The sequence below is a fragment of the Leptodactylus fuscus genome, chromosome 7, assembly GCF_031893055.1.
Source record: "Leptodactylus fuscus isolate aLepFus1 chromosome 7, aLepFus1.hap2, whole genome shotgun sequence".
NCBI lineage: Eukaryota > Metazoa > Chordata > Amphibia > Anura > Leptodactylidae > Leptodactylus > Leptodactylus fuscus.
This window is the reverse complement of record NC_134271.1, coordinates 63,962,629-63,986,474: the sequence shown is the minus strand read 5'-3', so window position 1 is coordinate 63,986,474 and position 23,846 is coordinate 63,962,629. Positions and strand designations below refer to the sequence as shown.

General features: G+C 42.1%; 1 protein-coding gene across 1 annotated transcript in view; it reads right to left on the bottom strand.

Moving 5' to 3' along the window:
• LOC142212645 (DNA topoisomerase I, mitochondrial-like) overlaps positions 1-23,846 on the bottom strand; it is a 112,339-nt gene that overhangs the window by 66,136 nt on the left and 22,357 nt on the right. Inside the window, exons 6-7 of the mRNA XM_075280619.1 lie at positions 19,593-19,708; positions 13,522-13,643 (exon numbers count right to left, since the gene is read on the bottom strand). Coding sequence (XP_075136720.1) covers positions 13,522-13,643; positions 19,593-19,708 — 238 coding nt within the window. The remainder of the gene's footprint in view (positions 1-13,521; positions 13,644-19,592; positions 19,709-23,846) is intronic.

The following is a 23,846-nucleotide window of genomic DNA, read 5'->3' as shown; positions in this document are numbered from 1 at the left end:
GTACTGTGTGCTGAGATGCGTATCTAATTATCTGGAATGTGGTACTGTGTGCAGATGCATGTATCTAATCCTCCCCTGTGTGGTATTGTGTGAAGAGGCGCGTATCTAATCCTTTGGCGTGTGGAACTGTGTGTAGATGCGCGTATCTAATCCTACAGCATGTGGTACTGTGTGCAGATGTGTGTATCTAATCTTATGGCGTGTATAACTGTGTGCAGACGTGCGTATCTAATCCTCTGGAGTGTGGAACTGTATGTAGATGCGTGTATCTAATCCTACGGCATGTGGTACTCTGTGCAGATGTGTGTATCTAATCCTATGGCGTGTACAACTGTGTGAAGACACGTGTATCTAATCCTCCCCTGTGTGGTATTGTGTGAAGAGGTGCGTATCTAATCCTATGGCGTGTGGAACAGTGTGTAGACGCGCGTATCCAATCCCCCGGCATGTGGTACTGTGTGCAGACGCGCGTATCTAATCCTATGGCATGTGGTACTGTGTGTAGACGCGCATATCTAATCCTCCCCCGTGTGGTACTGTGTGCAGACACGCGTATCTAATCCTCCCCCGTGTGATACTGTGTGCGGAAACGCATATCTAATTATCTGGCTTGTGGTACTGTGTCCAGAGGCATGTATCTAATTTTCCAAAGTGTGGTACTGTGTGCACACACACGTATCTAATCCTCCCTTGTGTGGTATTGTGTGAAGAGGCGCATATCTAATCCTTCGGTGTGTGGAACTATGTGTAGACGCGTGTATCTAATCCTACGGCATGTGGTACTGTGTGCAGATACGTGTATCTAATCCTATGGTGTGTACAACTGTGTGCAGATGCGCGTATCTAATCCTCTGGAGTGTGGAACTATGTTTAGATGTGTGTATCTAATCCTACGGCATGTGGTACTCTGTGCAGACGCGTGTATCTAATCCTATGGTGTGTACAAATTTGTGCAGATGCGCGTATCTAATCCTCTGGAGTGTGGAACTATGTTTAGATGTGTGTATCTAATCCTACGGCATGTGGTACTCTGTGCAGATGCGTGTATCTAATCCTATGGTGTGTACAACTGTGTGCAGATGCGCGTATCTAATCCTCTGGAGTGTGGAACTATGTTTAGATGTGTGTATCTAATCCTACGGCATGTGGTACTCTGTGCAGACGCGTGTATCTAATCCTATGGTGTGTACAACTGTGTGCAGATGCGCGTATCTAATCCTCTGGAGTGTGGAACTATGTTTAGATGTGTGTATCTAATCCTTCGGCATGTGGAACCGTGTGCAGAAGTGCGTATTTAATCCTCTGGTGTGTGGGACTGTGTGCAGACCCGTGTATCTAATCCTCTGGCATGTGATACTGTGTGCTGATCTGTGTATCTAATCCTCTGATGCGTGTATCTCAGTTTGGATATCAGTGTTGTATTGTGCATGTGGAGTGACCGTGTGTATTGCAGTTGGAATATGAGTGAAAGACTTGCAGGTTTGTATTGGCTAAGGGGGAGGGGGCACTGTATTTGGAATGCTGTATCTCAGCAACGGTACGACCGAGCGAGTTGGAGTCTCGTCTTAAACCTTCCCGGATACCTGAAGTATCTCTGTACCAAATTTGGTGAAGATCGGTCCAGTCGTTTGGTTCGCATTAGAGCACAGACAGACAGACAGAAATTCATTTTTATAATATAGGGAGATTATATATACACACATATACACTAGAGGGAGGACCCGGCTTCGCACGGGTATATTACATTTTATGTTTGTGTAGTGGCCCCATAAGAATTGTCCAATTTTGCACTGGTGTATTTTGTATGCTGTTTGTGTGTATGTCCAGAAGCGTCATGTGATTATGTGTATCTCATTTTGGATGTCAGTGAAAAACCTGTGATCAGTTGTTATGGATACCTGGAGTAAAGCTGTATCTAATCCTTCCCCGTGTAGTACTGTGTTTAGATGCAAGTATCCAATCCTTGTTGGTGTGGTACTGTGTGCAGATGCACATATCTAATCCTCCCCGTGTGGTATTGTGTGAAGAGGCGCGTATCTAATCCTCCAGTAAGTGAAACTGTGTGCAGACGCGCATATCTAATGACTCTGGCGTGCGGTACCGTGTGCAGATGCGCGTATCTAATCCTCCCCTGTGTGGTATTGTGTGAAAAGGCGCGTATCTAATCCTACGGCATGTGGAACTGTGTGTAGACGTGGGTATCTAATCCTACGGCATGTGGTACTGTGTGCAGACGTGCGTATCTAATCCTACGGAATTTGGTACTGTGTGCAGACGCGCTTATCTTATCCTCTGGCGTGTGGTACTGTGTGCAGACGCTCGTATTTAATCCTCCCCCGTGTGGTAATGTGTGAAGAGGCGCGTATCTAATCCTTTGGCGTGTGGAACTATGTGTAGACGCGCGTATCTAATCCTACTGCATATGGTACTGTCTGCAGACGCGTGTATCTAATCCTATGGCGTGTACAACTGTGTGCAGACGCGCGTATCTAATCCTCTGGAATGTGGAACTGTGTGTAGACGCGTGTATCTAATCCTACGGCATGTGGTACTCTGTGCAGACGCGTGTATCTAATCCTATGGCGTGTACAAATGTGTGCAGATGCACGTATCTAATGCTCTGGAGTGTGGAACTGTGTGTAGACGCCTGTATCTAATCCTTCGGCATGTGGAACCGTGTGCAGACGCGTGTATCAAATCCTTCAGTGTGTGGAACTGTGTGCAGAAATGCGTATTTAATCCTCTGGTGTGTGGGACTGTGTGGAGACCCGTGTATCTAATCCTCTGGCGTGTGATACTGTGTGCTGATCTGTGTATCTAATCCTCTGGAGTGTGGAACTGTGTGTAGATGCCTGTATCTAATGCTTCGGCATGTGGAACCGTGTGCAGGCGCACGTATCTAATCCTATGGCATGTGGTACTGTGTGCAGAAGTGCGTATTTAATCCTCTGGTGTGTGGGACTGTGTACAGACCCGTGTATCTAATCCTATGGCGTGTACAACTATGTGAAGACACGTGTATCTAATCCTCCCCTGTATGGTATTGTGTGAAGAGGCGCGTATCTAATCCTACGGCGTGTGGAACTGTGTGTAGACGCGCGTATCCAATCCCCCGGCATGTGGTACTGTGTGCAGATGCGCGTATCTAATCCTATGGCATGTGGTACTGTGTGTAGACGCGCGTATCTAATCCTCCCCCGTGTGGTACTGTGTGCAGACGTGCATATCTAATCCTTTGGCGTGTGGAGCTATGTGTAGAAGCGCGTATCTAATCCTACTGCATGTGGTACTGTGTGCAGACGCGTGTATCTAATCCTATGGCATGTACAACTGTGTGCAGATGCGCGTATCTAATCCTCTGGAATGTGGAACTGTGTGGAGACGCTCATATCTAATCCTCTGGAATGTGGAACTGTGTGCAGACGCGTGTATCTAATCCTATGGCGTGTACAAATGTGTGCAGACGCACGTATCTAATCCTCTGGAGTGTGGAAGTGTGTGTAGACGCCTGTATCTAATCCTTTGGCATGTGAAACCATGTGCAAATGCACGTATCAAATCCTTCAGTGTGTGGAACTGTGTGCAGAAATGCGTATTTAATCCTCTGGTGTGTGGGACTGTGTGCAGACCCGTGTATCTAATCCTCTGGCATGTGATACTGTGTGCTGATCTGTGTATCTAATCCTCTGATGCGTGTATCTCAGTTTGGATATCAGTGTTGTATTGTGCATGTGGAGTGACCGTGTGTATTGCAGTTGGAATATGAGTGAAAGACTTGCAGGTTTGTATTGGCTAAGGGGGAGGGGGGCACTGTATTTGGAATGCTGTATCTCAGCAACGGTACGACCGAGCGAGTTGGAGTCTCGTCTTAAACCTTCCCGGATACCTGAAGTATCTCTGTACCAAATTTGGTGAAGATCGGTCCAGTCGTTTGGTTCGCATTAGAGCACAGACAGACAGACAGACAGACAGACAGACAGACAGACAGACAGACAGACAGACAGACAGACAGACAGACAGACAGACAGACAGACATTTTTATAATATAGGGAGATATGTTATACTAAACATGCTAACAAAGAAATCCCTATCTGGAGCTAATTAAATGCCTATCCTGAGTAATGGTTTACCCATTCGGTGTCACCCTAACTGGTCATAGATCCCACCTACTTAAGGCAAAACACAGGGGTTCGTTTCACCACCTTACAATCAAGCAGTAGGTATGTGGGAGAGCCAATAGGATTCTATCACTTCCGCTAATGTGGAGGGGGGGTCATTTATGCCCCTTTCACCTGCCGTTGCCTTCTAGAGGTCCTGGAGCCATGTTGTCACACCCTCTCTCTCTCAAAGATTTGCATATTTAATACTCTCTTACATAAAAGTTTAAACACATTACTTTTTTGTAGCAATTCCAATAATTTTTTTTTGGTAGTCACTGCAACAGTTTCCAAATGGTCATTCCAATGCAGATGTGAATCCAATCTTATAATGGTGGTTTATTTGATGGAATTTACTATGAATTCTGACTTATTTAGGAAAAGTATTCGAGTTTTTTTGTGTGGCAGGTGTGTACCCAAGTACACCGTGAGTATAGTGCCACCTACCAACAGTCTGGAAAGGTGTGCAGTTTATGATTTTACCTTTAAAATATTGTACATTGAATCCACAACTCCTGATAAGCTCATGCACAAGTTACAACTGAAATGGAGGCAGTTTATTCCTCTCTGGTCTTGCAGTTCAAGCAGCTAAACCCAAGAGCAGCCACTTCATTGACAATACACAATGTATTTTGTTACAGTTCTATAGTTATTTGCAGTTACTGTTCTAAACAGCTGACAATGTTTTATTGTCATTGCCATTTGTAACAACCTCTACATCAATATACCAAAGACATCTGCTACATGCTGACAGGTCAACCGTCCCAAAGCCTCAGCACATGGCAAACATCCAGAAGTGGCATTGACCCTGACAATTCCATCTGCAGGCTTCAATAAGTACCTGAGCGCCAAAACAAAGGGTTACATATCTTATGAATCATTAATTCTTGACCCGTACCTGCACAACTGTCTTTGTTGTGTCTTTCAGGTTTAAAGCATAACTATACCTAAAATGCTGCCAGAAGTGTAGTCAGCATCTACATAAACTAGTAATGCAAAATAAAGGCTTTATCTATCCTATTAAAAATCAGTCAAGATAATCCTTTAATAGTCCCACAATCGGGAAATTCAGTGTGTTACAGCAGCATGAATAATACAGTAATATGTTACAAGAAAGAATACATACAAGCTCATAGCAGATAGAAAAGATACTAGGAGTCATAGCAACTAAAATGAAAGAGCGAGGGGGCGGGGCTTAGCGCCGTTCGCAGGCACGGAGATGACCTGCTCTCTGCCTGAGCGTGAGAGGAGGCTGCTGGAACAGCGCTGCTCCAGTGGCCTCCCCAAACCACCGCTCGGTGCTAAGCCAGTCCAGGACAGCTTGTCCTGGACTGGCTTAGGTAATCAAAAATGCCGCCCTCCCTGGGGCCCTCACATAGCGCCACCTGAAGCGCTCGCTCCGGGGGGTGGGGGGGTGGGGGGTGTGGCGGGGCGGCTTTCTGTAGTTCGCCTCGGGCGGCAAAAGGGGTAGGCTCAAAAATGCCGCCCTCCCTGGGGCCCTCACATAGCGCCACTTGAAGCGCTCGCTCCGGGGGGTGGGGGGGTGGGGGGGGTGGCGGGGCGGCTTTCTGTAGTTCGCCTCGGGCGGCAAAAGGGGTAGGCTCACCCCTGTCTGTGCAGGGTGATTTTCGCTTAGCTTGATTGTGGTTGGGAGCAAGGACCTCCTGTAATGCTCCTTCTCACACTTGGGGAGAAGCAGTTGGTCAGTGACAGTACTGCCCAGTGCTGTTACGGTCTCATACATGGGATGGAAGTTGTTCTCCAGCATGGAGCTCACCTCCTTCTATCACCCACCACCTGTACTGGGTCCAGGGGGCCCCCAGGACAGAGTTGGCCCTTCTAACCAACCTGTCAAGTCTATTTCTGTCCCTGGCTGGTATGCTACTCCCACAGCAAGCCACTCCGAAGAAGATGGCTGATGCTACTATATAGTTGAAAAAGGCCCCGATAACGGACCCCTGGACTCCAAAGGCCCTCAGCCTGCTGAGCAGGTAGAGCCTGCTGTGACCCTTTCTGTGCAGCGTCTCCAGGTGATCAGCCCAGTCCAGCTTATTATGAAGGAGCACACCCAGGTACTTATAGGTCTTGACTACCTCAATGCTCGTCCCCTGGATGACGACCGGATCCGGGCACTCCTCCGCTTACTATCTCCTTGGTCTTCCCAGCATTAATTCTGAGGTGGTTCCACTGGCACCATTCCACAAAATCCCAGTTTAAGATTCTAGCAATTCCTTTAAAGTCTGCACTGATTCGGCTCTGTAAGTTCCACATAACAGGTTCTAGAATTCTGGACAGTAGTAGAAAATTACATACAATGTACTTGCTAAGAGTGGAGAATGCAGCACGTAAATGGCAGAAGGGACTGGGTCATTAATAAGGTCATTCATCCAGGTTAACCCAGATTCATGGAGGCAACACACTAAGTAGGAACTAAATTGTGTGTGTCTGGACAAGGATGTGTTGACCTATGGCTTGAAATAGTCTATGGGGTTCATGTATTTCCACGGGTAACCTATTTTTAAGCAGATTAGGTTTCCGTTCTTCAGGTCCCCAAGCAGACCTGAGGAATGGAAAGCTGAACGCTAGTGTGAACCAAGCGTAAACTTGTTTTTATGCAGCTCAACTTCCTTTGATATCAGTTGTCTCAAACCTGTTGGTCTCCATCTGTTGTAAAACTAACTCCCAGCATGCCCCAATAACTGGAGTCTGTCAAGGCATGCTGGGAGCTGTAGTTTTGCAACATCTGGGCAGCACCACACAAACACTTCTGATAGAAGTCTCATCAACACCACAGTATTCTGCAGTGAGCTCCTCCGGTCTGCTAGGCTGACAATGTGAACATGCTTCTGTATCCAGACACATAGGAACACATGGCCAGGAGCTGTGTGCATCTGTTACATGAATACACAACACTGCCAGGATACAATTAGATACATCATTATTTTGTTCACATTTGCCAAAAAGTTCATGAATTATAAGTAGCTCAATGGAACGAATTAAAAGCTGCTCATTTCCATTCTCCAGACATTGTTCAATTCTGTAAATACTCCATTAAAATGTACTGTCCGCTTTCATGGCCACATTGTCAAATTCATTACTGCATGACAGTAAAGATTGTGATTCAAAATGTACAAATCATTGCTAAAATTAGGTATGTAAATGCGCAACAGCCAGGAGACAAGATTAAAATTACATTTGTCTTATTCTTGTAGTTATTCCTGAGAGATAATCCCAGTCACTACAAGATTTCATTTTTTTTAATAGTCTGATAGGAACTTTTGAGTCATTGGAACAGAATGGATCAGAAACCCCATAGAGATCAAGAATCATGGACTACACTCAGATGACACTCTACATTCTGCTGAAAAAATGGTGCAAAGTAGGAACATTTTCCCAAAAAAGTAGTGTAATAGCTTATTTTTAGCAGTTAAGAAAATCAAATGAAAATCCAAATCAATATTTTACCACCCTTTTGAAGTAGAGTCCTTGAATTGGTAATACGGCCCTTGCAGAGCCCTGATCTCAACATCATTACCTCCATGCCGAGTTCCTTCAAAAACTTTGTGCAAGTGTACATTTGCAGTGAAGTTTTGAAGGTAAAAGGTGGACACATCAAATATTGCGATTTAGATTTTTCTTGTTCAATCACTTTACATTTTTACATCTTCTAGCCCTCATAGTCCTCTCAGTAAAATAAACTTTTTTAGATCTGTTCATATGGTGCAGTGCTGAATAGAGATGAGCAAGTAGTATTCGATCGAATACCTTCCTGCCATATTTGTGTAAGCAGCCAAACACCAAGGGGTTAAGCGCATTGAATATGAGGCAGTGTGGCCCAGAGCCCTGAGGTTTTAGCATGGCAGTAGGGGTGTTGGGTGTCCTTCTGTGGTGCAGTGTTGGTTGCCGTGCGGTGCACTCCCCAATAGTGTAGGGACCCACTATACAGAGGTTTGATGTGAGGTCCATATCTTAACTAAAACGTTATTTATTTTTTTGCCAACAAAATGTAAACACTTCTATTTTTGAAAGCACTTTGCAGTTTTTCTACACCCTCACAACACTGTACGTGACTATAAAATAACATTGCTTCCTATATACTAGAATATAACTAATATATTCCTGTACACAGAAGTAGTAGTATAACTATAAAATACTACCTTCTGTGTATAATATACTACTGGAATGCTGCCTCTATGTACAAGAATATAACTTATTTTATTTAAATTTATTTATAGGTTCCCTAGTGTTCCTCACAGAGTATAATGCTGCACATGGTATATAATGCTCCACACCGGCCGCACTCGGTATATCATGCTCCCCTGAGCCCCCACATGGTATATAATGCTCCACACACTATAACATGCTCCCCTGAGTCCCCACATGGTATATAATGGTCCACACACTAACATGCTCCCCTGAGTCCCCACATGGTATATAATGCTCCACACCGGCCCCACACAGTATAACATGTTCCCCTGAGTCCCCACATGGTATATAATGGTCCACAGTGGTCCCACACAGTAAAGTATACTCCACCCTCACAACCCCACCGCAATGTTCAATAGTAGCCCCAGACAGTAGAATTTAGATTTGTTTTAGTGCTATTATTGCACTCAGTATAAGAAGTGGAAGCTCAGGGGAGGTGAGTAAAAACACTTATCCTGGGCATTCTTGCGGTGTTTGGCTGTCTCCAGCATCCTCTTTAGGCTTGTGGCTGAAGTTATGTGTCCTGCAGTCACTGTTAAGGCACAATCCCATATGATGTCCGCACGCTCCATTTGATTGGACCTCAGCAGTGACCCTGGAGAGTTAGACGTCAATGATTGGCCAGGAGAAGATGCTGTGGACTGCCAGATGCCTAGAAGATTTCAGTCTAAGGGTTTATTGTTTTTATTCACCTTTCCTGGGCAGGTTTCTATTGGAAAGGCGTCTGGCGGCATTGTACAGACACCACATAACGGTCCCCTTTCCATTTGCGCTGTTGTTGGGTCCGGGCCCCACGATGCTACCATACTATTACCACCCCATAGTCAAAACCTGAACAGGTAGGAGGATATTTAGAGATCAAACTGCAGGCTGCTTCCCAAGAGACTGAATTGCATGACATTCCCTAGGACAAATGTATTTTTCAGGCATAGTCTAGATCTATGAATAGTCTAAATTTTTCCTACAATCATTACATGGGAACAGCAAGATGCCCAAGGTCCCTGCCACCGGATAGAGTTGTTGCTATAGCAAGACTTTTCAGAAACTTCAAAAGCTCTGCATTATACATCTCCTTTCTGCTTGGTTGATGGTGGAGCTAATTGGCAAGTGTTACGTTCTTTAAGATGTAAGGGGAGATGTAAAAAATATATGAGTACAGAAGTGGAGAGGCAGCAAGGAAACTCTGCACATGCATTTTTCATGAGCAAGATTTAACAAAGCAGATGTCTGGCCAGGGGCGTGCTGTGAAATTCAGTCCTGGCGCTGACAGAAGCATCAGCTATAATGTAACAGCACAGACAGGGACCCTCGCATAGGTCAGGATGCTAAGGCCAAGACGTTACGTGGCGGTAAAAAGAAAATGGCATCTTGACATTCATCAGAGCTCAGTTGGGAAAGGGCTCGCTAATTCCAGCCGTCCCTCAAGCTCAGATCAAAGCCTTCTTCCACCTCAGAAATAAGAAAATTATCCGATTCAATAGTGATCCCTCAGTTTCCAAGTGATCTTTACAAATGGACTGGAATAATAACAGTTTTACTATTCTATGGCTTTTTCCTATGTAAATTGCCCAGGCTGAGTTTCGCACACAGCACCATATATACAGCCAGCAATTATTGAAGTGGATGAAAATAGGAGCAATTATAAAACAGTTTGTGGATATTTTACATTCAGGTCTGAGGAAACAGGTTTTGTTCCCACCGCGCACTATTAAGAGATCCAGTTTTCCACATATGGGATTGACTTTCTATAACATCACTGCAAAGAGTTTTTAAATATAGTTTATATGCACATTTGAGGTCGTATAGTAAAATGGCAAACACAGCCTTCCTTCAATATTACAGAATATAGACTACTGTATATGCAATAGACCCCATACCCAACATGCAGATACAATAATCATAAGACATCAGAAGCTGGCATAGACATAAGATCTTTGTCTACAGAACCAATTAATTATAGTAAAAACTTGCAGCAATATTAAAAGGTGGCCATACCTTTATGAAAGATGGTGGCCAAAGCTATAGATTTTAGCAGAATCATCTGAATAATGTGTATGGGGGATGGCCTAACCCTCTTGCTATGGCAGTTATGAATGGAACGTTTATACTACCATTATTAGTAACATTCATTGCTTTCAATTGTCATAGGATGAGAGCAACGGACATTAACCATAGTAGAGTGATGGACACAGATGGCACCCACACTGTCTGGAGTCCAGTCCCATTGGCCCTAATGTACAAAACATGAAAGGCACTTTCTTCTGTCAGTTTTTTTTTTTTTTAATGAAGAAACTTCCATCAGAAAAGTAAAAAACATGACAGAATAAAGCTTCTGCCTTTTTTCCTTTTTACATGAGGCTGAATGCAGCAGAGGACCGCAAGGGGACTCAGTCTACACAAGTCCCTTAATGGTCAATGCTCTCATCCCATGACAGATTACATAAACCGACATTAATGGTGGCAGTGTGAACCTCCCTAAAAGAAGGAATGCCCTCCTATCTAACTTATTCTCCTCTCCCTATTAATTATGTAGCACCACACTGATTCCACTACAGTTGGAATTTTTTCATGAGTCCCCACCATTGCGGAGTATTAATTTGTGTTAGTTTCAGCACCAAATTGGTTCTCTACTGTCAGGTGGGCGGTCCCAGACCCTTCTTCTCCCTTCCACGAATGCCAACATGACAGTAGAGAGTATAACATTGGGTGCTGAAACCAAGAATATTACTAGCTGCAGAACAGTGGGAGCTAGAGAAAAATAAAACAAAAAAAACCCAAAACAAAACAAGTCTTTCTCCATGTTAAAATGAGCATTAAAATAAAAGTTGGCCAAACCTGCCAACTGTGTCCAGTGATATTATGTTCCAGATGTCTTCTGACAGCCAAGGTAGGAAGGAATGGGCATGTGAGGAAGCTAAGCTAATGCCAGGTGCGAGTGCCCGCATCTTGTTACCGTTTATCCAAAGAGGCATGTTTATAGTAGAGTACACAGAAATAGATTTCAGCTCTTATGTGTATTTCCGGCTTCCTTCTGGTCATAGATATTGGGTTCCATAGATCTGACACAATTTGCTAAGAATCAAACGTCTATGAGATATTCTACACAGCGCCTTAACCCTGACCATCAGTCAGGGAAAACAAGGATCTAAAGCTGGGTTCACATGGTGCTTTTTAATCAATAACTGCACGTTTTCTAATTGCAGTAATGAGTAGAACATATTACTATGCATTTTAGATGAGTAGCACATTCTCACTAGGACAGTAAACCAGAAGTTTTCATTTTGACTGTCATTAGCTTACAGCTGACATACATAGTAAAATGTTCTAGATGCTACTGCACTTAAAAAAGCATCATGTGAACCCCGCCTTTCAGGTTGTAGTTTTACTTATTTCACTTTGTTTTCCTAGAGACAACAACAGCCAGGCTCCTCATGGGCAAGTTATTTGCAGACACCAGCAAAGCTGTGTAAGGTGGTGAAAGCCTCTCCCTTCTACACAGTAAGCCTTTAAGGAGTTATTCAGGATTAGAAAACATGACTGATTTCTTTAAGACAGAGCTCCACTTCCTCTTCACAGGTAGTGACATTGTGCCATATGACCAATGGATGGGATGCCAATCCCTGAGAAGAGAAAGTGGAGCACTTTCTAACTGACTCCACAGCCCTGACGATAAATCCCCAAACACACAAACCTTTATTTCACCTATTAACTGTACAGCCTTCACACGCAGCGGTAGATTGCTTTATTGTCACACTTGGGTGGGGGACTCTTAAAAGAAAATTTGGACAGTCTGCTATAATAATTTCAGTGTGTGTTTCATCCACCAGTTTCTACAGAATTGAACATGTCAGTCTTGGTGTAGGATTTATCCAAAAGCTACTAGAGTGAAATTGCAGCTTGATCCTGGGATATTGGGGTTCATGTGATCTAGCTGTACAAGCAACAAGCGGGCTCTGGCTGGAGATTCCAAACGCTGTATGAGAAATTAGTTTGCTGTGATCCATAAACTGCTTTGTACAGCTCTGAAGGCTTCTTGCAACCTGCAACTACCTCAATAAAGTGCCCAGAGAAAACAGCGAGCGGTGTGTACTTCTGCAGCCCAATTTCTAAAAGCAAAAGAGAAGAAGGGCGCCAGATGCCCAGGTTATCCTTTGGGTCGTCTGGCACCATTACAACTGGATTGCACTTGCATATTAAAAGGCAAAGTCAATATAAATAGGTGTTGCTGAAGAGGTGCTGGATGGTGTTAGTTTCACCTCGTTGTCTACTGTATGAATGTTACCATGTACATAAGGAAACTCTGGGCATTCCTATTTCTATGCAAGGACTCATGTTGAATTCGGGATCTTCAATGCAGTAACATCTCAATTCTAATACTAGAGATTATTTAACCATGTATTATACACCAATGCATTCTGCTATGCTAAAAGACACCACACGTTGTATGCATTCACTCAGACTTTCAGGGTGTACTACTACTACGCACTACCAAGACAACAGCTTGCTCCTGCCATCCTGAGCTAATTACCATTTCATTATTAATCACACAGCTGCTTCACCAGCTTAGGATCTCCAATGTACGATGAAGCTTCACATATGGAGCGCAGAAGTAGTTCACAATGGTATTTAGAAAAGGTATTCAGAATTTTAGACAACTCTTGACTTACCAGAATTTAGAGTTGTGTTACTTTGCAGAGATACCTCACAAAAAAATATCACAAAGGTTGTGATGAAAGGTTTAAAAAGCACTTTTAGCCATAAGCATATGCCAGCTGTTGACTGACCCAATTCTCTTAATATTTAAGATTTGTATAGCCACTTACTTCTGGAAAGAGAAGGGATTAGAGTAAATGAGTCTCTAATTTGTCCCGTGACTTTCAAGTACAACTCTCAAAACAGTCTGGGAATGTTTCTTATTAAAATTTATAGAAGCCATGGTTCTTGGATAGCCCAGAAAAAAGGGATCTTTGGATACTTTCCAATCCTGGTTCCCCCAATAGGGCTTTCTCCAAAGACATAAAACAGTCAATAGATTGTGATTGATGGATACATTGACAAATATATATTAAAAAAACAAAAAAAAAAACAACTACTATACAGACAGCTCTAACAAAATTAAAACATTATCCATACCCAATATCTTGAGGATAACACATACCTTTCTCCAATCCATAAAGAAGTTATTGCGGAAGATGTCTTTGGTGGTGTATTCATGATCCAACATGGAAGCAAAGAACTTGGCAACTTCTTCTGCTTTAACGCTAAGCTGGAAAGGCTTCCCTAGGATATAATAAAACAGATGATACTAAATGCAACCATTAGGCCAGGATTAATCATGCAAGAGGAAAAAAAAAAAAAGAACAAAACAAAACAAAAAAAGAGCAATAGGTATGGTACAGGATGTACTTCACAGTATCTACGGTAGTAATGAAGCTCAAGGTATGTTAAATTTCAACATCTGAGCCCCACAATCCCATACATATTAAATTTCTAATCTGTATAGCCAGAACAAGAGTGTATTCCCATTTTATACAATATACTTACATTACTAGTATATGCCCTCACTTTATGATCAGTGGTGGTCTAACCTATGGTACCCCTGGGAGTGAAGGAGCTTCAGCAGTGATGTAACTATGTATCCACTTTATTGTTGCACCCTGTACACAGTGCCCAGTTGCAGCACAATTTTGTTTAAATGAATGGAGCCATGCTGCAAATCTGTACTCGTCAGGCGGCAGGGAGCCCCACTGTGCAGGGAAAATGTAGAAGGGAATACTTCCGTAACAGTAGTTACTCTTCATTCTCAGGATTGAAGGAGGCTGAGGAGGTCAGACCCCACACTAATCAAAAATCAATGGCATAATCTATCCACGTCCTCACTTTCTAAAGTGGGAACACCCCTGCTTAAGCATATGGGTTGTTATAGGATAAGGCTTTCAGATTTTGAATTCAGGCTATAGTTGCAGAATTCTCAAATGATGTAGTGGGCTCAAAAGGGTCCAAAGGCTTTTCTGGCACATATAATGCACTGAAAATAATGGTTGGGGGGCTGCCACACATTTTGTATTGGGTTTTAGAAATGACAGTTTCTTCATTCTCATTGCTGAATACATAAATCAGCATTCTAAATGATGGAGGTGCTGCAATCCTCCCGAAAGACGTCAATTTATACTAATCTGTGTAATGAGGCTGTAAATTGCGCTGATCACTGACTAGTAATTACCCAAGAAAAACAACAAATCAAGAGGTTTTTGTACCTCCTTGCTGAAACAGGCCTCAGGCTTAAATTACTCTTCGGTCTTTTCAAGAAGGGCTGAGTTTCAGACAGTGGAATGTAACCATTTCATTAAATCAATGGCCAAAAAAAAGACTAAGTGCGTTGGGAGCCTCTGTCACAGACTCGATCATACCGGACAAGTAGCGTAGCGCAGCAGACAGCGATTTTCTTTGTCTAAATGATGGACCTCATTATATGTGTTTGACAGATCCAGTATTGCATCTGTTTTTCTATTTATAGAATTCTGTCGATTTAACCTATATGTACTTTGGTACACAAGTCATGTGCGGAATCACATGCCTTGACTGCGTCCAAACCACACTTAACGCCGTCAGCAGGTTACAACAATGGACTATACACATGCGAGCAACACTATTGTTTGATGGATATAACCGCTGCTGAAACCATTTTTTCTTTTTATATCCATTTGGTCATAAAATATATATATACAGTATATATATATTATATATATATAAAATAATAAATAATAATAATAATAATAATAATAATAATAATAATAATTAAATATCATGTACCTTTAGCAAATTTTGTATCAACTATTTGCACTCAGTCTACAGCCTGTGTAGTCTGATCCTGCAGTGATGTGTTACTTACTGATAAACTGCTTGTGTATAATAGGCCTTCAAAAGATAAAGAAAAAAACTTAATGAATCCAAAATGTATCTCAAAATATCATTCGGGAAAAAAAAAAAAAGTCCAAATATCACCCTTACAATTTTATTATAGCTGAAAGTATAATCCGATTACAAACAGAGGAACAGCAGTTTGAATATTGCTCCCCTCCCCCCCCCCAAAAAAAAAAATTCAAAATAAGGGCCATTATAAATGGATATATATGAAGATAGCTAATGTTCAAGGAAATCTTCACCAATAAAAGGAAGATTTCCACTGGTGAAGCCGTCATCCCTAATGACTAGTTTATACAGAAGCCAGCAGTCAGTTTAAATAATAGAGTCTATAACAGAGTTTAGATTCACCCCCATGGGAGTATTCTCTGAAAAGACCGTACTCTGACTCCTTCCTAGTCCAAATAATGCTGCTGGTATTTAGAATTTATGGAGCCTACAACAGAGTTTAGATTGACCCCCATGAGGGTGCGCTCTGAAAAGAAGCCATTTTATAGACCCATCTACAAAAACTACATGGCTTGAAAACAAACTAAAAGGGAATTATCACTGTGGTGACTGTCGCGTGCGAGCAAATAAAAACCACGAAGACCATTACATTCTCGGTTTCTGAAGAGACTTTTTAGATAATAGAGTTTATAAACTACAAAAGTGAAGGAGTCATCTATTTTTCCCAATGCAAAAGCCCAATGGACTATGTGGGCAAGATTAAAAGCATTTAGGCACTGCATGAGATCACTAGAACAATATAGTCCATAAACGTGACACACCTCTAGCTAGGCATGCTCTTTTAAAACATGACTTATCCAATCACCTGGCCTTTACTTTTAAAGGCATACAGACAGTCTCACCTACAAGAAGCGAAGCAGACTGGGATCTGGTCATTTTATACAAAGAATGTAGATGAATCCATAGCTTCGGATCCACAGTCCAAACTATTCTGCGTTGCAACCTTTCATCAATTTTTCTCTTATGTCCACATTCACAAAGATTAGATACAGTGCCATGGGTTGTAAACTTCGTGATCATGTTGTACACCTTGGACAAAGGAACATCAAGATCTCTGGAAATGGACTTGTATCCTTGAGATTTGTCCAAATTTTTGCTCTCAAGTCCTAATAAGTTCTCTTCTCCTCTTCCTGCTCTCCATGCTTACTGTGGCACACACAGACACACAATGCATAGGCTGAGTCAACTTTTTTTTCTGGTTTCAGGTGTGATTTTTATATTGCCCACACCTGTTACTTGCCACAGGTGAGTTTGAACATGCATCACAAGCTTGAAACAGCGTTATTTATCACAATTTTGAGAAGGTGCCAACAATTCTGCCCAGTCCATTTTTTGAGTTTTGTGAAATGTCTAATTTTCCTTTTTTTCCCCCTCAGTTTTTTTTGTGCAAAACATGTAATTGCAATAAATTTCTTGGAGAAATACTTCATTTTCTGGAAAAATTCAGGTGTGCCAATACTTCATTATGACTGTACATATACTTATTATATATTTATCTTCCTGCTATATGGGAAACATCATTGATTGATTTGTGTGTGACCTCCTAGTTTGATCATTAATACTTTGAGACTTTTTGAATGTGAATTCCTGCTGTTCCTCTGAAACTTCCATAATAGCAATTTTTTTTATTTTTATAAACAGAACAATTTTTTAGCAATTTTATTTTTTATCTCTTGCATTACAATATAGCCCATTGAATTTGATAAGACGCTGAAATTGCACTTTACTGGCTACCATCTTGCAGTATTGTATATAAGGATGAATATAAGGAGTTGTATAAGATAACATTTTGACAAGGACAATGATATTTATAAAAAATAATGACCAGGGATTATCCTTCTCAATGTGACTGTTGAGGATGAGAAGTTATTTATTTCTATACCACGATTTAAGCCCATTCAGACAAAGTCACTTTTGTGTCTCAATGAATTCATAACCTTGGCCACTTTATGAAATAAAGTATGCTTTGTATAAGTAACATACATAGTGCAATTAACATTTTAGCAACAGTTTCTCGGCTGCTGAGTAAATCTTTCCTGAAAATTTGTTTCAAATACCTTTCTAGGTTTCAATAGCAGGCTTGATTTTCTTTTAGCCAGTCCTGACAGGGAACACACCTCATGCTATCCCTATGTACTGACATGGCAAGCACTATGATGGTGATGAGAGGTGTGTGGCCTGGCTATTACAGACCTCCGACGCTCCGAGCCACCTCTGATTTGACTGCACTGCAGTACAGTTGCTATCCCCTAACGATTCAGATGTATTTCTGGGAAATACATAGGGATGCACTCTTTCATTGTCTGCAATCTATAGCAATCTGATGGGCTTTGTAGGATGTTTATTTAAAGACCAGCAGCATTATATCAGCCCGCACCACCATGGGGTTGAATCTAAACTCTATTATAGGCTCTATTTAAACTGACTGCTTTATACATTACTCCTTAGGTATGACAGCTTCAACAGTGGAAATTTTCCTTTATCTCGATTGCTGAAGATTTCCTTAAACATTAGCTGTCATCTTCATAATTACAAAGTTACATAGTAGATGAGGTTGGATAAAGACATCAGTCCATCAAGTCCAACCTATTACCCTACAATCCGCTACAGTTTTGATCCAGAGGAAGGTAAAAAAAAACCATGAGGCTCATGCCAATTGTCCCATTTCAGGGGAAAAAAAATTCCTTCCCGACTACAAATCTGGCAGTCAGAATAAAAACCCTGGATCAACATGTCCATTTAGAATTGCCCTTATATTGATTTTTTTTGGTGGGCAAATATTCAAACTGCTAGTCCTCTACCTATAATCCAATATACCTTAGGCTATAATAAAATAGTAAGGAGGATATTCGGACATCTTTTCCCTCATTGATAAAAGTGGTTTTATCTTTTGAAAACCTATTATACACAAGTAGTTTATGAGTAATTAGTAGATATTATTCAAAATGGAAGAATTGACACTAAAGGAGTATGTGTTTTATTTACAGCCTTCTGTGTCCTCATCTACTGTCTGTATGTTAGCAAAAAGTATGAGTCAAATTGAAGCCAGTGACAAATGATAGCAGTATCAGACTACAAATGGGGCTTGTTTGTGGTCTGTTACTATGGAAACATACAAACGCCCTACATCAGGGGTGCCCAATACGTCGATCGCGATCTACCGGTCGATCGCAAAGGACGTATGGGTCGATCGCGGGATGCAGCCAGGGATCCCTGGTGTCTGCTTGTTCACAGTGCAGGCTGAGAGTCGACTCTCAGCCTGTGCTGTGAACAAGCACTCTGGACGCGCTGAGGATGACGCGCTGCCCGCTTTTAGGGATGGAGGGAGCCGGGGTGCTGCTTCTTCACAGCGCAGGCTGAGAGTCATCTCCGGACACTGGCAGCCCCAGCCTGCCAGTGTCCAGAGATATCTCTCAGCCTGCGCTGTGAACAAGCAGACATCGGGGATCCCAAGCAGCCACAGAACGCCGCTGTCTCCTACTCGCATGCTCCGTCCAACCCCGCCCACATGCCAGACCCCGCCCACAGAATACCCTGTCCCACCCACAGGCCCGTCCCTACCAACAGGCCCGCCCCCCAGTCCCACCCACAAGAAGTGGGTAGTAGATCTTTTGCCTTGCCAGTTTATAAAGTAGCTCACATGCTGAAGAAGTGTGAGCACCCCTGCCCTACATTGTAGTCACAGCAGGGGATAAGTAAGGAGAGCATATTTGTTATTTTACCCAACTGTGAAATATTTCATGGGGCTGATAAAACTAACTATGAAGAAATGGCGGCACACAATGCCAGTTAATTCTAAGCATAGTTCAGCGCAACTTCCGTGCTAGAAATTTGACATACTGTAAGTGAATGTATATTTCCATAAAAATAAATTAAAAATTGTATTCATAGAATTTTGTAACATGTTGAGTTCTGAGTTCTTTCCACAATGACATTTCACATTACTATACAAAAGGTGCACAGAATTCTATTCACTGTTGGACTATAACTGTCTTACCGATCATAAGTGCTAAAAGAGATACGTGCCCACATCTAACCCCCACAGAGGCCGAATAAAACTAAAATCAATGCAGACTGTATCTGCAAACATTAACCATTCCCAGAAAAAAACGGCCTCCAAGTCAAAATTCACTTTTCTCCTTTAAAAAGAAAGAATCAGTCTCTTAAATGGTCCGACATGTTACTAGAGCCTAGACCAAGAAATCCATATCTAAACAAATGAAGAACCCGTGAAACCTTTACTCCGAGCATGAAATCCCCTGATGAAAGTGGAAAGGCAGGAATTTAAACTTATACCATCATAGTAAAACTTCACATCTTTTGGCAGCGGATCATACGGTGGAGCGAACACGGGGCCCTTATGTTCCAGAAATTTCCATTTGATACCGTCTTCATACTTCTCTTCCTCCCACCTGCAATGAATAATATGGAGAAAGCATTATTGCTTTTTCCAGACACCTGCTGGGACACATCTAGAAGACAAACAGCCTCTCACAAAGAGACTAGATAGATTTGGACGGTGCTAAAGCCTTCATTCTGCAGACACATCCGCGGGATATTTTTACAACTCCCAAGCAGATCGTTGGCAGGTTTTGAAGTGGCTAGTGGCAGGTTTGTTTTTTTTCCTGCAGACTGCATGTACATATCATTTTTATTTATTTTGCAAAATTCCCAAATGCTACTTGAAGGCGAAGTCATACAGGAACTGACCCATTAACCATGGCATCACCCAGGGCTCTGGTGGCCCGTCATAAGATGAATTTCAGCTCTGAACATACACAAACATTTTTTTTTTCACTATGGGATTCGGAACAGGAATATCATACTAGTTTTGACAGCCATTTATCTCTATCTGCAAAATGTTTATATCATACCGGCCCCTTGATCCCATTCAACCGTACAGATACCCCACTGACAGTGGTTTTACTTACAAAGAACCTGTCACATCTCCTGACATGTCTGTTTTAGTAAATACTTGTCCATAAAATACAATGGAATCTTAGGACTCTGCACTACCCCTATAATTCTTCCTGGAAATGTACAACTATATCGATTTGGGAGCATCAACAGGACCAGCCTCTGTGCGCTTTGATAAAGTCCAACCAATGCTGACAATGTAGGACTAGAAACACCCAAAGTATTCATATATTTCTAGGAAAAATAATAGAATCAGTATTGCTGCCATAAAAAAAAAAAAAAAAACAACTGCATTTCTACCAGATCACTTAGCCCAATAGTAGGCGGATAATTCTTGTTTCTGTAGGAGATTTCTTTGCAGCTGCCACCTTACTGATGATAATAGCTGTAATGTGTATGAGGATAAGACACAGAATCCACCAGTCCCAATAGAGGAGTTCACAGCCTATCCATTCCCCTCTCTGCTCAATTACCTATTCCCAGGTCACAGAGCATGCTCAAAAAGTTCTCCCATAGGAAACTCTGGTCCAGACCATTGCATCTGTGGCCCATGGTCCATCTCCAAACAACAGGAAGTCACTAATTATTTTAGGTTTGGTGGCAAGAATTGGAATTTCAAGACTTAATATTTTTGAAAAAAGAAATCCTAAGAAATAGAAAATTAAAATAAATATTTTGTTAATACATAGATTGAAATTTGATTTAGACAATAAGTCATGTTTTCGTGACATTACTCTTAAATGGGGTTTTCCAATTTAAAGAGGACCTTTCACCATTTTGCCCACAGGCAGTTCTATATACTGCCGGAAAGCTGACAGTGCGCTGAGTTCAGCACACTGTCGGCTTTCCCGATCTGTGCCCGGTGTGAAGAGATTACGGTCCCGGTACCGTAGCTCTTCTATGGTCAGAAGGGCGTTTCTGACAGTTAGCCAGAGACGTCCTTCTTCACAGCACAGCCAATCGCGCTGTGCTGTGAGAGCAGGGAGGAACGCCCCCTCCCTCCCTGATAATGCTCGTCTATGGACGAGTACTGCGAGCAGATGGAGGGGGCGTTCCTCCCGGCTCTCACAGCACAGCGCGATTGGCTGTGCTGTGAAGAAGGACGTCTCTGGCTGTCAGAAACGCCCTTCTGACCATAGAAGAGCTACGGTACCGGGACCGTAAGCTCTTCACACCGGGCACAGATTGGGAAAGCCGACAGTGCGCTGAACTCAGCGCACTGTCAGCTTTCCGGCAGTATATAGAACTGCCTGTGTGCAAAATGGTGAAAGTTCCTCTTTAAAGAGGTAAAGGGAATGAAAAACCAGGACAATTCGTATGCATGCTTCATTAGGACAGACTGACATCATAAAAGATGTCTCTGTTTAGAAGCGTCTACGAGTCCACGTGCGATTCTCTGGCAGGGACTGGCACCTACTCTTGGCACAGCCATGTTGTAGACGACTATGAATCGGAATTAAATTGTAATGAAGTGAGTGGATGCAAACAGGTTTTACCTGATCACTGGGGTATCCAGAGGGATAACCCTTGTACAGTAAGTCATGGTGTTGGTGATGGGCAAGTGAGATGTATGAACAGATAGGTTTGACAAAACATTTTTGCAAGTTTCTTCCATTCCAGTGTAGCACATACTATATTTCTTTGGAGGGACTCATTACATGTACAGTCCTACTTAAAATGTTATAATCAGCTCATCAGTATAATTGGATTTTGTATACAAAAGCAATGAAGCTGCAAATACAAATGTTCCTCATTCTTCTGTACATTACATTTTTCGGCCTCTCTTTTCTCATGACTGTTCAGTTATGGCTGGAAAGCTTATGTTTCCGCCTGGTGAATCGGTCTTTCGTCCCTATTAGAGAATCTTTTTAAACATATAACACCCCCCTCCCCAATCTGGATGATGTCCATCTGATGCGCTCCTGTCAGATTTGATATTAGATCTGTAGGAAGAGATTCTTTTTATCTATTGCTCTGCTACAGCATAAAACAGCCGAGATAATGCATTTGCTTTATAATCCAGAAACAATGGACAGATGCTTCAAAGAAATAATTGTCAAGTTGTGCCGTCCCTGTCACAAGATCATTTCTTGCGTTCTGACAAATTAACTCTTTACTGATCAGAGACAATGCACAAAGATGTCATCATCATCATCATTGGAACGGTTGTCATAATACTAAATCTCCCCTGCAGCAGAAATGTCTGACTAGATATGGCTTCCCCACCAATTACAGCTGATCACTGGTGGGGAGAGAAGTGGCTCCTATTTATAAAGGGGTCATGAGACAGCTTCTTTATGGCTCTATTCTCTAGGCAAGGATATTAACCCATTGAAAACACAGTATTTTTCAGTTTTTGTACTTTATCTCTCTACCTTCCAAAACCAATAACTTTTTGTTTTGTGAGGCCCAGTTCACATGTGCATTCAGGTTTCTGTTAGGGGACCCCCCCAAATGGTAACCTATATGCATTAAAAAGTGATTACCTAAAGGAAACCCATAGACTATAATGGGGTCCATGTGGTTTCCACACAAAACATGCAGAGAGAAAAAGTGCTGCTTTATAGTCTATGGGGTCCGTGACTTTTCCAGGTAACCACTTTTTTATGCGTATAGATTTCCATTCCGGGGGTCCCAGGTGGACTTCACAAATGGAAACCCGAACGCAGATGTGAACTGGGCCCAAGTGTGTCTTTCACAGGTTTCATGTTTACAGCAATCACTGCATGGCAAAATGGTGAGAGGGGGTGTATAGAGGGGAAAAAAAAAAAAAAAATTAAAAAAAATCACAATTCATCCATTTTAATTTTTTTCCACTATGGTGGAAATATTTTTCTATTTCAATGGCTCAGACATTTCCATATGACTGACATGTATAAGTTTAATTTGTGCACTTTTTAGGGAAGGAGGATATTTTAATTTATAAATATATTTTATTTATTTTTTTTATTTATTTAAACAATTAAAAAGGAGTAGCCCAAGAATATTAAGAATGATTGTAACTAACTAAACCTGTCATCACCTGTCAATGGGTCATCGATGTTCTCTTGGTTCCCCTGGTCTTGGGTACTGGTTACTTTTGTTGCAGCAATGATGTGCCGTACCCTCATGTCACTGCTGCAGCCAACCATTGGCCACAAGTGTGACGTGACATGATGGTCACATGGATGTATAGCACAAAAAGTGCAGGAAAAAAAAAACCTGTCTGAGTCTGCTGCCTATACATTACAGACGATGAAGACGACAACATTTCTGTTAACTTTCTCTTGGAGCAACACAACTAATAACCATAGGTTAAATCTATTATTACCAGATCAGGTAAGGAGATCTTAGATGGCATAAAGAGATGCCAACAGGTAGGTAAATTGCAAAGCCTGATCATAACATTTCTCAGTTTATCAATAAATGAAAGAATCCCTTAAGAGCCTACCATCCAGACATCCTTGAGCCGCAGTCACTGCTTGACTGAGATTTACTCAGCTGCTAAGATAGAAGCTGCTTGTGCCAGACAAGTCTCTGGAACCTGGATGTGTGTGCCATTCACTTGCCAGGTAATGAGAGTTCAATTTTCAATGCTGGAGACCTGGCAGCTGCTTGTGTAGAAGACACTGTCCTCAAGGGACCATCTGATTA